The following is a 14491-nucleotide window of genomic DNA, read 5'->3' as shown; positions in this document are numbered from 1 at the left end:
TCCCTCCCGCTCCCCTCAGGCGGTGCCGGTCCCTCAGGGCCCTCCCGCTCCCCTCAGGCGGTGCCGGTGCCGGTTTCCCGGGATCCCTCCCGCTCCCCTCAGGCGGTGCCGGTCCCTCAGGGCCCTCCCGCTCCTCTCAGGCGGTGCCGGTGCCGGTTTCCCGGGATCCCTCCCGCTCCCTTCAGGCGGTGCCGGTCCCTCAGGGTCCCCCCGGGCCCCCCCGCTCCCCTCAGGGCCGTTGGCGGGAGCGGCCCCGGCCACGTCTCGCGCCCGGCTCCCGCTAGCGCGCACGCGCAGGGAGCGGAGCGGCGGAGCGGGGTCACGGGACGCGCCGCGATTGGTCCGCGGCCGTGACGCGAGCGGCGAGGCGGAAGTGGCGGCTCCGACCATGGTACGGGACCGGGGGATTGGGCATGGGACACGGGACCGGGACCGGGGGCTTGGACATGGGACCGGCATTTGCATTCGGGACCGGGATCAGGGGCTTGGGCATGGGACACGGGACCGGGATCTCGAGACCGGGGCCGGAGCAGGGGCCTGGGCATGGATCATAGGATCCCGGAACGGGACCCACTTCCCATAGGCCCCGGGCGAGCTGCGAGGCGCGGAGGCCCTTCCTGCCGTGACAGGCCCGCCCGTCCGTACCAAGGGCCCCGCGGGGCTCCACGGCCGGTGCCCGGCGCTGCGTGACACGGCCGGAGCGGTGTGTGACACGGACGGAGCGGTGTGTGACACGGACGGTGCCTGGCAGTGTGTGACACGGACGGAGCTGCTGGCACCCACAGCTCGGGGCTCACTTGGCACCACTGGGGTTCACAGCAGAGCGGCTTCTCTCAGTTCTCCGTCCTGGCCGCAGTCCCGGGCAGTGACTGTCCTGGAAGGCTCAGGAACAAAAGCACTGCCCCAGCTGGAGTCACTGGGCAAGGAGGGCACGCATTGGAGGCTGTGTGCCAGAGCCAGGTGTGCCAGAGCCAGGTGTGCCAGAGCCAGGTGTGCTCTTTCCACACCTGGAAGCAGTGGGGTTTGTGATCAGCCCAGCTGCAGCTCACCAGTCTGAGCCCTGATGATCATTTCTGAGATCACACTGTAGGCTTGTGTGTGGTTAAATCTTCACCTTCTTCCCAAATGAATTCTGATCCTGAGGTGCCTCCGTGGTTTTCTGGGTGATGAACACTGTCCCAGGCTGATGTTGAAAACATCAGGTTTCATTTTTCTCCTGTAACCCTTTGCCTCTGCTCCCCCCCTCAGGACAGCAGTGATGACATTGAAGATGTGTCTCTCTTTGATGCAGATGATGATGTATCCAGGAGATCCAAAAAGTCAAAAATAAGGTTGGTGGGGACAGAGGGAGTTTCTGGAATGTCTCTTCCTTGTGTCACCTCCCAGGCAGTTATTTCCCATGTTTCCAGAACACTGGGTTCATGTTACAATGCTGACCCTTACCCCTGGCAGTGTCACTTGTCTGCAGGAGCTGTGACTGTCCTGTCCTTCATTCCAGGCACCCAGTGGCATCATTTTTCCACTTATTCTTCCGAGTCAGTGCCATCGTTGTTTATCTGCTCTGTGAGCTCTTAACCAGCAGCTTCATTGCCTGCATGGTGACCATCATCCTCCTCCTGTCCTGTGACTTCTGGGCTGTAAAGGTGAGTTCCTCTTGTGCTTTTTGTCGTCTTTGCCTTGCTGTGTAAAAATAATTGACAGTGATGCTCATGTCTCAGAAAAGTCATTTCATTGTGCCTCTCCCACAAAATGGCACCCCCAAAACACCCTCAAGTGCTGGAGGGGATTGCAGAGCTTTATGAAATAAACTCTGACATCTCTGTGCACTTGGTTCTTTTGGAAAGTCCAGGGGAGAGCATTTGTTAGGCTCCCTTTTGAGGCAGCACAGGCTTTGTTACTTGCTCAGAAGCACCACAGACCTGCTGGATCTCTGAGGAAATGGCTTGTTGTGGCTCTCATTCTCCCAGTGTGAGGCAGGCAGGCGCTGTGGAAAGCAGCAGCCCGGCCCTGAGCTGTGGCAGGAGGGTTCTTTGCACAGGACCCCAGAGCTCATGGGTTCTCCTCTCTTCCAGAACGTCACAGGGCGGCTCATGGTCGGCCTTCGCTGGTGGAACCAGGTGGATGATGATGGCAGGAGTCACTGGGTGTTTGAGGCCAGGAAGGTTGGTGATTTGGTTCTTGTACTCCTGTCTGCTTTAGGAGCCCCTGGTGGCTGGTGGTGCTGCTGGAGAAGGGGGGATTGCACAGGGGACATTTGCTGGCAGCCACAGATCTGTGCAGGCTGCTGGATGAGCTTTCTGATTGTTGGGTTATTAAAAAGTTCTCACGATGTATTGATCTGGCTTAATATAAGTACTGTAAGTCTGTGGTTTTCAGAGGTAGGAAATGACTTCTTTGGCTGTTTCTGAGCTTTGTAACTGAACCTTGCAGGAAATGTCATTTTTCCCAAATTACCCTTCTAGCCCCAAGCATTCAAAGAGGTTTTGATGCTGCTGCCTCCAGTGATTCTGAGAGAAAACTGAAAAAGTTCCCTTAAGTGGAAACACTTCCTGTTGCAGATATGTCTTTGTGTGACATGGAAATTAATCCTGGAGGCACCCAGTGCTGTTGTGTGGAGGGAAATCCCAGGGAGTGTGGGGATTCTGCCCTGGTTTTAAGGATGTGGGATCTGTAGGATGGAGCAGCCTGGTCACTGCCATTTCCTTTCTGTTCCAGGTGTCAGCACAAGGGGGTAAGACCTCATCTGAAGCAGAGTCCCGAATTTTCTGGCTGGGCCTGATCACCTGCCCCATGATCTGGGTGATCTTTGCCTTCAGTGCTCTCTTCTCTTTCAAAGTGAAGTGGTTGGTGAGTGCCCCCCAGGCTGCTCTGGCTCTGCCCTGTCTGAGCCAGGAGCTGCCAGCTGCTGATGCTTTTCCCTGTCCCAGGCAGTGGTGGTGATGGGGGTGGTGCTGCAGGGAGCCAACCTCTACGGCTACATCAGGTGTAAAGTTGGCAGCAGGAAGAACCTGACCAGCATGGCAACCAGCTACCTGGGCAAGCAGTTCCTGCGGCAGGTGAGGCCCCCAGGGCATCCCTGGGGAAAGCAAGAGGGGCTCGTTGGGGTTCTGGGCTGTGCAGTGGGGCCCTGCCCACGCTGCTGCTGGGGACCTGAGCCCCGTTAATTAAGGCTCAGAGCACTGCTAATTGCTGTCACCCAGGGCTGTGGTGTTGGCTGGTGCCATGGGTCCGTGCAGTGGGAATTACTGGGATGTGACTGCTGTGCTGGGAGTAACACCTGGCTGACAGGGCTGCCACTGCCCTCTGTGTTCTCCCCCACCTCCACCCAGCTCTTCCAGCAGCTCCTGTTCTCCCCCAGCTCTGGGTCTGCTCCTTACAGGAAAGGGAGCAAATGTTGCAGCAGGAGCAGCCACCCCATTTCCACCCCACTGCTGCCTTTCCTGGCGGTATTGATGACCCTGGCAGAGGTGTTTTGGCTGCCCCAGGTTCACAGATATTTGCTGTAATTGCTGCCATCGCTGTGAGCAGAAGCTCAAACGCTGATGACCTTTCTGGCACTCTGTGCTGGACCCATCCCCTCCTTGGTTTGCTCCTGAATTCTTGTACCCTGCCAGGGCTTACCCAGGCACCCAGGCCAGTCTCAGGCTCTGGCAGAAATGAATGATTTTGCCCCAAAATCCCAGCAGTGGCTCACAGAGTTCTCCTGCCCTCTTTGATCTTGCCTCCTGCAGACCATGGCTACAGAGGAGCAAGCAGCATCCTGAGTGTGGTGGGAGCCTCCAGCCAGGCTGCATTCCCAGCAGTGACCAACAGAGAAGTTGCTCTGACCAATTTGGGAGCTGCACACAAGGTGTGAATCAAAAGAAGTAAATAAATTGTGCAAGACTTGAGGTTAACACTCCTGGCAACTTATATTCCATTTTCCACTAGCAGTTTGTGTTTAAGTCTTCTCTTTAGTTTGATTAACAAGAATTAATTTGCTTAAACTTTAAATTAAAAGATAGCCTGAGTGGGTTTCGTAGAGGTTTAGAGCTACTGGATGAGTTTAAAAAAATTTTGCTGGAGATTCTTCAGAAAAGCCATGTGCAAGCCAAGCCTTGGGAACTCTCCTGCTCCTTCAGCACTTGGTGCTGGGTGCTTTCAGCTGTGGGCTTTCAGGTTTGGCTCTTGGAGGTTGTTGCTACAGTTTAAGGAGTGATTTTTTGGCCCTGCATCCCTGACTGTGTGACTGGAATGGCTCTGAGTGGCTGCAGTGAGGGGCATCTGAAGGAAATGGAGCTGCTGGGAGATCCCCGAGGTCCCATGGCAGCTGCAGGAGGTGACCTGTGAGCTGGCCCTGGTTTCTGAAGCCTTCACAGACCCTTAGGAGAGCGTCCTAAAGCCCTGGATCTGTGGGATCCCTGCAGGCCTGGGCCTGTCTGCAGAGTAGAAGAGCAGCAGAGTTTCCAGGGAAGGCTGCAGCCCTGTGTGCCTGGCCTGTCACCCTGAGGCCACGGCGTGTCCTGGAGGGGACCCTGGGGCCGTGGGGCTGCTCCTCAGGCCAGCAGGGTGTGGGGATGGCAGCTCCTGACGCAGGGGTGGCACTGGCAGGGTGTCACCCTCCTGCAGAGCAGCTCTGTGCTGTCCCTGAGCTGGGGAGAGCCCTGCCTGGGGCAGTGCTGTGTCTGAGCTCATCCCTGCAGAGGGACCAGCCCAGCTGCTCCTCTGGAGCCTGTGCTTCCACAGCAGCAGGTGCTGAACGTTCTGGGCCAGGATTGGGAATGAAGGATTTACATGATGGTTTCTTTCTGACTCCTGTGTGCTGTGAATTGTGGGGTTGCATTACCCTGGTTCCTGTCCCTGTGCTCTGCAGTTCTGGCAGCTGTACATTTGTTTAACTCTGATTGATACCTTCCTTTTGTAAATACGTATTTATAAAATCTTGACATTAAAATGCTGCTTTGTTTAACCAGCCCAGACATCCCTTCTGTGGTTCGTGGCTCAGCTTCATTTCTGCCCCGTGTCCTTGTCAGGCACCTTTAGCAGGAGTTCATTGTCCGTTCAAACTGTTCCTCCAGCTCTGGCACAGTTCTGTCAGCCAGGGCTCTGCAGTTTCCCCTGGGCAAACTCTGCCCCGGCTGCTGGAGCTGTCACCACACTGAGCTGAAGTCGCTGTCTCCCCAGGGCTCCTCTCCTCTGGAGGGCACTCAGAGGTGCCCTTGCTCAGTCCCACACACACCAGAGGAACTTCAGTGCCCATTTCCATCCAAGGGATCAGGCATTTTTAGGGAATCAATGTTAGGAGGCCAAATTCAGTCAAACCCCCAAGTGGAGACCCTTCAGCAGCCACAAGGCGCGTGCAGGTCCTGCAGGGAGGAGGGGGAATCCTCCCTGCTCCAGCCCAGCCAGCCCCTGTTTGCTGCTGGCACAGCTCCAGCCACGAGCTGCTGCTTCTAAAATGTGTTAAAAGCTTTGGAGCCAGTGTTTATTCACCTGCTGCCAAAGCTCCCCCCAGACTCCTGGAAAACAGGGCTGTTCTGGAAGTTGCAGTTTATTTAACCAAGGACAGAGGCATTTCTTAGTAGGTGCCTTTAAATAGAGCCTTCTTTGGGTTATTTTTAGCTCTTGGCAAACATTCAGGCTTTTGGCTTCTGAGAAACTGGCAGTTTATTGCATTCCTGTCATGGATCAGAACCAAATTTCTTATCTCTGCTGCAGCTGGGTGTGAGTCTGGTTTGATTCTCACTCGCAGTGTGCTGGGGTTTCCTGCAGAGCAGGAAGTGGGAGTTGCCTCAGAGCAGAGAAATTCTCTGAATGTGCTTTTTTCCACAAGCCCCAGGACTCCACACGGAGCCAGCTTCTTCAGCATCAGCTGGGCATTAATGCTGGCCCCACCTCAGACCTGGGTGGGGCTGAGCTTGGAGGCTTTAGAGAGCAGAAATACTCTCTAGTTGTAGTAGTTGTAGTAGTAGTAATAATAATAATGATGATGATGATGATGTACTCTTTGCTCTGAAATAGTGAAATCTGGCTGGGATGGTGCAAGTGCAGCTGGAAGCTGTGATATTCCCCAGAATATTTGCCAAAGCCGTGCTAAGGTTCTTCAGCTGACTGTTCTCTCCCTGAAGCCTGCTCTGTCCAAATCCCAACAGTTTGCTCACGTGGGAGGTGCACTTTCTGCTCCGTTGTTCCTCACATTCCTCCAAGAATCCTCAAAAACCACCAGGACCACACTCGCCTCGTCCCTCCCATCCGGCACCGGCAGAACCATCAGTCTGGGGATTAATTCTCCCTAAGTTCAGCCCCGAGAGCCCCAGGGCCCGTGGAGTCGTTGCTCTGAGTTATCCCTCTCTGTGTCACCAAGCTCCTTCCCTTTAGTTCCCTTTGGGTGAGCTCTGTAGCGTTTTCTCCTCCTTTTCTCCTCAGTCCAGCAGTGTGTAAACAGCTCCATGGTGACCCGCAGCCCTGAGTCACCCAGCTGTTCTGTGTGATCCAGAGCAGGGACGGCTCAGCGCTGACTCGCCCATCCCTCCCGAGGCAGCCCTGCTGGCCCTGCCCTGTTTTATGGCTGGTGTCACTTCTGTGGATGTTCTATGGCTTGTGACCTTCCATGTGTGTCACCTGTCCCCTCTCCTCCAAGGCTTAAACTCACCTCAGTTTCTTCCACCAGTACCTGGATTATGTTTTGTTCTTGTTGGAGCCCTCCCTCACACCCAGACCTGCTGTGGAAGGAATTTGTGTCACATCTGCTCTTGGGAACTTCCACACCTCCTTCCCAGCACAAGAGAGCCCTCTGGTCCAGCTGTGGGCAGAGGTCCCAACCCAAACCCTCACCTAAAATCTCCTTGGATGAGGAAAAAACGATTCCCTGGCCTTTTGTGGGCCCTTCGTTTCTCGTGTTTTAAGTTGCAGGGCTGTGCCCAAAGGTGTGGTTTAGTTAGGACTGGACTGGACGGAGATGGGGACAGGGACTTGGCTTGGGTCCTGCTCCATCCTGGCGGGGCTCAGCCAGGAGCTGGGGCAGGGCTGGGTGCAGGTGGGGTTCTGGGATGGGGAGCCTCACCAGGCCCCCCCAGGCACTTGTGGGGATCAGCCCGACCTCCCCCTGCCCCTGGGCAGCTGCCTGACCCGGGACAGCCCCAGTCCCCAGCACGGTGAGAAAAGGCAGGATCGGGAACGCCCTGGGGGGATTTTCCTCGGGGCTTGCAGCAGGATGGGGAGGGCAGCACCCCCTGGGCCGTGACCAGGCTGGGCAGCCTCAGGGGACATCAGGGACATCAGGGCCATTTGGGGGACATCAGGGACATCAGGGCCATTTGGGGGACATCAGGGCCATCAGGGCCCTGCTGTCAGGGCAGCAGCAGCAGCAGCACCGAACATCTGGAGCCGCACAGTGAACATCTGGAGCCCCCTGGGCTCAGACCCTGCTCTCCCCCAGCCCTCTCCTCTCCGGGCCCGCACGGCAGCAGAGGGAGCCCTTTGCTTTAAAGAACAATTAAATAAATAATCATTTAAAACCGAGCCGAGAACGTTTCCAGGTCGGGCTTGCTGGGAACGAGTCCCGGGATCAATCCTGAGCCCTGAGCGGCGCCAGAGCCACCTGCGGGTGTGGCAGTGCCCTGGGCACGGTGCCACCTCCCCGCTCCTCCCGTGACTAACAGGGCTGACAAACAGGGGTGACAAAGAGGGGTGACAAACAGGGGGACAGGCACCAGGGCCGGGCAGGGACAGAGCGGGATGTGAGGGATATAACGGGAACATGATTCACCGCTCTGCTTGCAGGGGTGGGAGCAGCCTTGCAGCTGGAAAAAGGCAGCAGAAAGTGAATTTGCTGCCAGCTCTGTGTGTGTGGGACCGGCTGCCTGGGCTGGCTGCTCAAACAGCCCTCGGGCCCACCCCGATTTGGGGGAATAAGCTGTGATTTAATAAATGCTCCCTGGGAAAGGATTCGGCCCACGGCCTCAGGTGGAAATTAAAAATCACAGTCCAAATGGCCAAAGGAAGATTTTCCATCTGCATCCAAGTCTGCAAGCAAATACAGGCATTTGTAGGAAGAGCTGTCATCCTGCAAGGATTTCTGAAAAAAAAAAAGTCCAGGCAGGGAATGACAAATGGGAGTGGGTGGGAATGGGCTGATCCCTGGGCTGATCCCTGGGCTGATCCATGGGCTGATCCCTGGGCTGATCCCTGGGCTGATCCATGGGCTGATCCATGGGAGGATCCATTGATTGATCCCTGGGCTGATCCCTGGGCTGATCCATGGGCTGGTCCCTGGGCTGATCCCTGGGCTGATCCATGAGCTGTTCCCTGGGCTGATCCATGGGCTGGTCCCTGGGCTGATCCATGGGCTGATCCATGAGCTGATCCATGAGCTGTTCCCTGGGCTGTTCCCTGGGCTGTTCCCTGGGCTGATCCATGGGCTGGTCCCTGGGCTGATCCCTGGGCTGATCCCCGGGCTGATTTGGGGTGGATTACATGCATTTTTGAACTTCAGTGCCTGCTTAACTTAGGCTCAACACCACCCAGGGTGTGGAAGCAGCAGGAGCCTTGCAATTCCCATAGGCAATTACTCCCATTTCTGCCCCTGGAGCATCCTCCTCTGGCCAGGAGCATCCACAGCCCCAGATGTGAACCCACAGCTCAGGTCCCTCCTGCTCTAAATGTGTACCAGGAGGAAATTCCAGCCCTGGCCCCTCTTGGCAGAGCTCTGGGCTCTGCTCTCGTGGTTTGAGCCGCAGGACCTCTGACTTCCAGCTGCAAAAATCCTGTAGTTACACAAGAGGAAGCAGCGCAGCTCATGTGCACGGGAATCATCCCGTGTGCCGGGGCTGGACGCCATCTGTGTGACCCTTCCCGGGCTCGGAGGGGAGACATTCCGTCTTTCCTGTGTCATTCCCAGTACAAAGCCAAACTCTGGCTGCTGCTCACAGCCCTGGCAGGCGCTGGGCCCGCAGGGGATGCTCTGAGCTGTTTTCCTAAAATGTGATTGAGCAACGCCCAACGCGTCCAGCCCAGAGCCGCCGGGTCCCGGGGATGAGCCGGGGCCTTCAAGGAAAGGGAATAAAAAATGAGCCCAGCTCGAGGGCTGGGACCTTGGGAGTGTGCAGGAGTCACAGCTGCGAGGGAAATGGTGACAGTCTCACAGTCTGGAGGGAACTGGCAGCGTGGACACGGATCCAAGCTGTGGGAGCACTGCCTGGACACTGCAAGTGTGCAATTCATGGAAATTCATTGCCATTCCTGGCCTGTATCTGCTGGGAGCTGAAGAGTGTCACTCACCGACCTTCTGGGAGGGACACACAGGGAAATGCCTGCGGAGCCACTTCCGAGTCATCCCTTCCCCGGCATCGCATCCAAGAGGTCTCTCCAGAGTGCCAGCAATTCCCATTCCTCCTCCTGTGCCTGGTGAAGGGACCCTCAGGGCTGGGCTGAGCTCTGGGGGTTTCGCAGGGTTCTTGGGTGGGATTGCTCAGCCATGCCCAGCTCCACGTGACCTTTCCTTGTCACCCTGGTTTTTTAAGATTTTCTAAGCCTTCTGATGTCGACATTCTTGTAACGAACTTTCTCGCACACTTTCTGTAAATAACTCATTGTTTTGCATTCTTTTATGGAGGAGGAGAGAGCTGATGGACTGTTGGTTTGTCCAGTGTCATTGGAGAGGTGGCACTGCCACCCTCCAATCCACTGTCACTTTTGGAGAACTGTAAATGTTGGAGTCAGATAATAAACTTCCTTTTTTTCTTCACCTTGAGAGCAGCGGTGTGTGCTTGTGTCCTTTCGTGTCCTACAGTGACATTTCCTCACAGGAGAGCTGAGCTGGGGGCACAGCCCCAGCCTGAGCCCTCCCTGGGCTGTCCCGGCTCCGTGGGATGCACAGGGCAGCCCAGCACGCTGGGGATGGGCAGAGGGCAGGAGGAGATAAGGAGATAAGGAGATAAGGAGATAAGAGCATCTCCGGGAAATCTGAGTCACCGGAGCGGTGGGAGCTGTCCCGGGGCTCCACTCTCCCGCACATCCCAAAGGCACCTGGAAAGGAGCCCAGCCCCGGGGAGGCCGTGCTGAGTGTCCAGCTCTGCAGGGACAGGGGGTTGGTGGAAGTGACACAGAGCTTGGCCCAGCCCAGCCGGATTCCTGTCACACCAGGAGTGCCCTTGGCTCCCTGTCCTGCGAGGCTCTTCCCAGGGCAGGGGGCTCCCAGAGGAAGGGATTACTCATTTCCAGGAATGTTTGATGCAGTGGGAGCTCCCGGAATGCTCCTCAGTGCTGGATGTGTTTCCCTTTGGGGCTGTTGGAGCCAGGGCTGTTTCCATGAGTGCAGGTACCTCATCCCCATGGAAATCTCCTCCCCGAGCTCCCTGACAAGCACAGGACCTGTGCCCCAGCCTGTCCCAGAGAAACCACAAACCAAACCCCTCCTTTTGCTTGTTCTGAACCTGCACCCCCTGCTCTCGTCAGCACAGCCTTGGGGGCTCTTTGGGACCTTGGGAGCTGCTCCCCTCAGCCCCTGCTGCTCTGGGCTGGCCCAGCAGCATCCCGAGCAGGAAACTGCAGTTTTCCAGGGGGAATAACCTCATGCTCAGCTCTGATCCCTTTCTCCTCTCGTCCCTGGGCTGGGGGAGCTGCCTGCACCCTCAGCCCTCGTTCCCAGCTCCAGCTCCGGGCGGGGACACGCTGGGGCTGGGGCTGGGGCTGGGACAGGAGTGAGCTCAGCCGGAGCTGCTGGCGCGGCAGGACCGGCCCGGGAGGGGCTCTGCTCATCCAGGGGGCTCTGTGCAGGCTGTCACTGTCACTGTCACCGAGCAGGGGCTCTGTGCAGGCTGTGACCGCACCGGGGCTCTGTGCAGGCTGTCACTGTCACCGCACCGGGGCTCTGTGCAGGAGCATCCCCGGAAAGAGGGATGGAGGTGCCAGGGGCTGCCAGCGATGGGGATGGCGATGGTGGCAGCTCGTGTGACCCCCCCAGCTCTGCCCACCCATGCGGGAGCTGCCCTGGGCACAGGTCAGCCCCGCTCCCGGCGCTGCTTCGGGTGGAGTTCCTGGGCTCGATTGCAGCTGTTGGTTTCTCCCGCTGCCTTTTTGGGAGCATCCTCCCGTGTTGTCCCGCCTCGGCCCATTCCAGCTCCACCCTCTGCCCCTGCCGGCCCCTCCTGCACTCTGACTGCAGCGCTCAGGATTGCGATTGTGGAAATCCGCCCCAAAATCCGATAAAGATGTGCTGTGCCTCCTCCGTGTGCGGGTCCGCCTCCCCTCCTGAGGACACGGCGGGGTCACAGCCTGTCCCCGCGGGGTGACACCGCTCTGGGCACTGCCAGCGCTGTCCCCGGGCTCGGAGGTCACCTCCTGTCCCCAGGGGTGAGCAGTGACCCTGCCTTGGGCAGTGACACCGCTTCGGGCACTGCCAGCGCTGTCCCCGGGCTCGGAGGTCACCGCCTGTCCCTGGCTCTGGGCAGTGACGCTGCTTTGGCACTGCCAGCGCTGTCCCCGGGCTGGCAGCGGCGCGGGCAGTGCCTGTGTGGTCCGGCCGTCCCTCCCTGCCCCAGGGAGGCTCTCGTGGCACAGAGGCTCCATTACACACTTCCCAGGCTCGCTGCTCGCTGCCAGGGACGTTACTCAACGCAGACACCGCCAGCGGCCAAATCCCATCCGAGAGAGCGCGGCCGGCAGGAATTTCACCCGGCCCCGCGGGGAGCCCTCGGCACCTGCTGCAGCTGAAAATCTGCTCTTGCCACGAGGGTTTCAGCGGAATAAACCCCTGTCCTGTGCCTGCAGGGACGGCACCGACGGGGCTGCAGGGAGAGCTGGTCCCCTCCTGTCCCCTGCTGGTCCCCTCCTGTCCCCTCGTGTGCCCCACACGGGCACCAGGAAGGCGAGAGCAGCAGCCCGGGCAGAGCACACTGAGCCCAGCACACTGAGCCCAGCACACTGAGCAGCCCGGGCAGAGCACACTGAGCCCAGCACACTGAGTCCTGCACCGCAGCATGCAAGGAGCATCAGGGACAGGATGAAATCCCTGGAATCCCCTGGTGACCGGGCTCCTCCTGCCATTCCTCCTAAGGAGCAAACGGGAGGCTCCGGGAGGGATCACAAGCTCCAGTTTTTGTTGTAAAAAGCAAACTGGAAGCTCTGGGAGGGATCAGAAGCTACCCAAGGCTTTGCTCCGAAAGCCTCCATGAGGTCACCCCATTCCTGCTCTTGCAAAACCTCTCCCCCTGTGGATCTGCTGTGCAGGCTGGAATCTGCCCTGAATCCAGCTGCAGCTCCTGGGGCTGGGCTGGAGGTTTTTACAACATGTGGAGATAAAGGCAGAATGTTCAGAAGGGTCTGTGAGGTGACACACGAGCAGCACTGACCCGGGCTGTGCCCCGTGGCTGTGCCAGGGCTGCTCTGCCCCCTCTGCAGGGGCACCATCCCTGCCCCGGGTGCGGGCTCAGAGCCGGGCTAACAGCAGCACCTGGGCTGTTATTTCATGGTTAGGACACGGTACCCGCACTGGGGATTCCTGTAGGGTTTGTGTCAGCAGCACATGCTGGTGGAAAGGGACAGAAACACTTGGACAGGCAGATGAGGCTGTACCAGGGCCGTGCACAGGACAACAGAGACAGCCAGGCTGATTTTCGGCTGGTTTCCTAAGGAAATGAGCTGGGGGCAGAGAGTGCCCGTGCCCTGGGAGCCCCCAGAGCTCCTGGCTGACCCAGCTGGAGCCCAGCAAAGGAGAGAAAACCTTAAAAACCCCTTTTAGGGAGTGTGGGTATGGCTGGGGTCACAGCTGGTGGTGCTGATTGAGGGCGGGGTGGCTCTGGGGGATAAAAGCGGCTGGGCGTCCCCTCCCCCTGTAACGGGGCTGGGGGTGCTTTGTGCTGTCACCGGTGCCCGGCAGCGGCCGCGTTCCTGCGCGTGGCTCGGCCCCTGGTTCCAGAGCCGCTGCCCTGCCCCGTGCTCGGCTGCCGCACCCGGGTACTGCGGGCAAACGGGCCTGGCACGGGCCGGGGGGGGCTGGCACGGCCTGGCACGGGCGGGGGGAGCCTGGCACGGGCCGGGGGGGGGCTGGCACGGGCTGGCAGCCGAGCCCGGGCAGAGACAGAGAGGCCGTGGGGACGGAGCCGCACGGAGCGCCCGCAGCCCGGCCCGGGGCCCTGCCCGGCCCCCAGCCCAGCCGTCCCCGTGCCCAGCGACAGCCGCTGCAGCCAGGCTGGCTGGGACCGTGGCTCACTGCACGGCTCCTGCCTGCACAGAGAACTTCCCTTCATCGCCTGGGTTTAAGGAGCACACAGCGAAGGAGGATGGGGCTGAAATATCCATCACCACCTCCAGCCCTGGCTTTTCTTTAGAGAGGTGACTTTGCCACCTGGCTGTGCTTTCCAGAGCCCTGAGCTCCGTGCGCAGCATCCAATACCCACGGGAGGCTCCAGGGCTTTCCTCGGGCTCAGCTGCACTCCCGGCCAGCCAGGCAGCGAGTGCCAGAACACGGGTGGTGCTGGTTCTTTGCTGCTCCAGGGGTCCTTGGGAGAAATGGACCCTGGTGTCCCTGGGACGGGTCCCTGGTGTCCCTGCTGGCCTCACTGCCAGGGCTGGCCACAGCCCCAGCGAGTTTGAGCCTCTGAACTCCAGGGGAAGGAGCAAAGGGGTCAGTGCAGAGGCGCTGCACAGCCTGGGCTGCCCAGATTTGCGGGAGCTGTCCACACGTGTCCAACAGGGGATGTGGGGTGGGGTGGGCGGCTCGGGAGGGCTGCACCTTCCCGGTGCCGAGAGGAGAGGAAAAGGGATAACGGCTGGGAACTGGGGATAAAAGGAGGCTGCACCCCCAGAACCTCACGCAGCGGGGCCCGGTGGACTCTCCCTTTATTCCAGTAAAGCTGTGGGCTCCATCTCCCCTGTGGACATTGGCCTTTCATGGCGCGATTTTTCACACACTGCTGACCTGTCCCTGAGGGAGAGCGAAGGGAAAAACCTCGTGGCCACACAGCCGAACACTGACTCGTCTATTCTGTGCCCCACTGCAGACTCGGTGAGACGCATGGCGAGTTTCTTAAAGAAAATCCTGGAGCCATCCGAGGAGGACGCGTTTGACCACTTGACGTGGATGGAAAAGCCTCGCATCAGCATCTTCGAGGGGCTGAACCCAGGTGAGGGCTAAACTTTGGGACGTTTTTAACTGATAATCCTGAATCTCCGCTCCTGGCCGCAGGTGGAGATGGTTTGCGCCGTGCCAGGGTGAGGGGCCAGTGTTTCTCTTTGGTTCTGCTGCCCTGCGTGTCTCCAGCACCGCGGGAAGCTCTCGGGCCGTCGGGAACTCCGCAGCTCCCAGGGGAGTCGGGATTTTGGTGAATGTGGGACGCGTTCCCTGAAATATCGGGAAACACTCGGATTTTGTTTCAGGCAGCGCACCACCAAAGCAATCCTCACTTCTAAGTTCCTGTGGCAGTTCGCTGCCCCAGGTGTAACTTTCCCCTCCTAATTGCGGGTAATTGATGTTAATTAGTGGCTAATTGCAGCCGTTAGCGCCTCGTTTGTC

At 58.6% G+C, this 14491-nt stretch overlaps 1 protein-coding gene across 1 annotated transcript; it reads left to right on the top strand.

Annotated features, from left to right (window-relative positions):
- Positions 1 to 355: 355 nt before the first annotated feature.
- On the top strand, positions 356 to 4956 carry LOC118693921 (Golgi apparatus membrane protein TVP23 homolog B-like). Its single transcript, XM_036394822.2, has 7 exons — positions 356 to 391; positions 1249 to 1331; positions 1499 to 1643; positions 2073 to 2162; positions 2716 to 2847; positions 2928 to 3056; positions 3732 to 4956. The coding sequence occupies exons 1-7, from the start codon at positions 389 to 391 to the stop codon at positions 3762 to 3764; spliced, it is 615 nt and encodes a 204-aa protein (XP_036250715.1). The 5' UTR covers positions 356 to 388; the 3' UTR covers positions 3765 to 4956.
- Positions 4957 to 14491: the final 9535 nt, after the last annotated feature.

This window comes from Molothrus ater, chromosome 19 (assembly GCF_012460135.2).
Source record: "Molothrus ater isolate BHLD 08-10-18 breed brown headed cowbird chromosome 19, BPBGC_Mater_1.1, whole genome shotgun sequence".
Taxonomy (NCBI): domain Eukaryota; kingdom Metazoa; phylum Chordata; class Aves; order Passeriformes; family Icteridae; genus Molothrus; species Molothrus ater.
The sequence above is the reverse complement of the archived record's forward strand: the minus strand, read 5'-3'. Positions and strand labels throughout refer to the sequence as shown.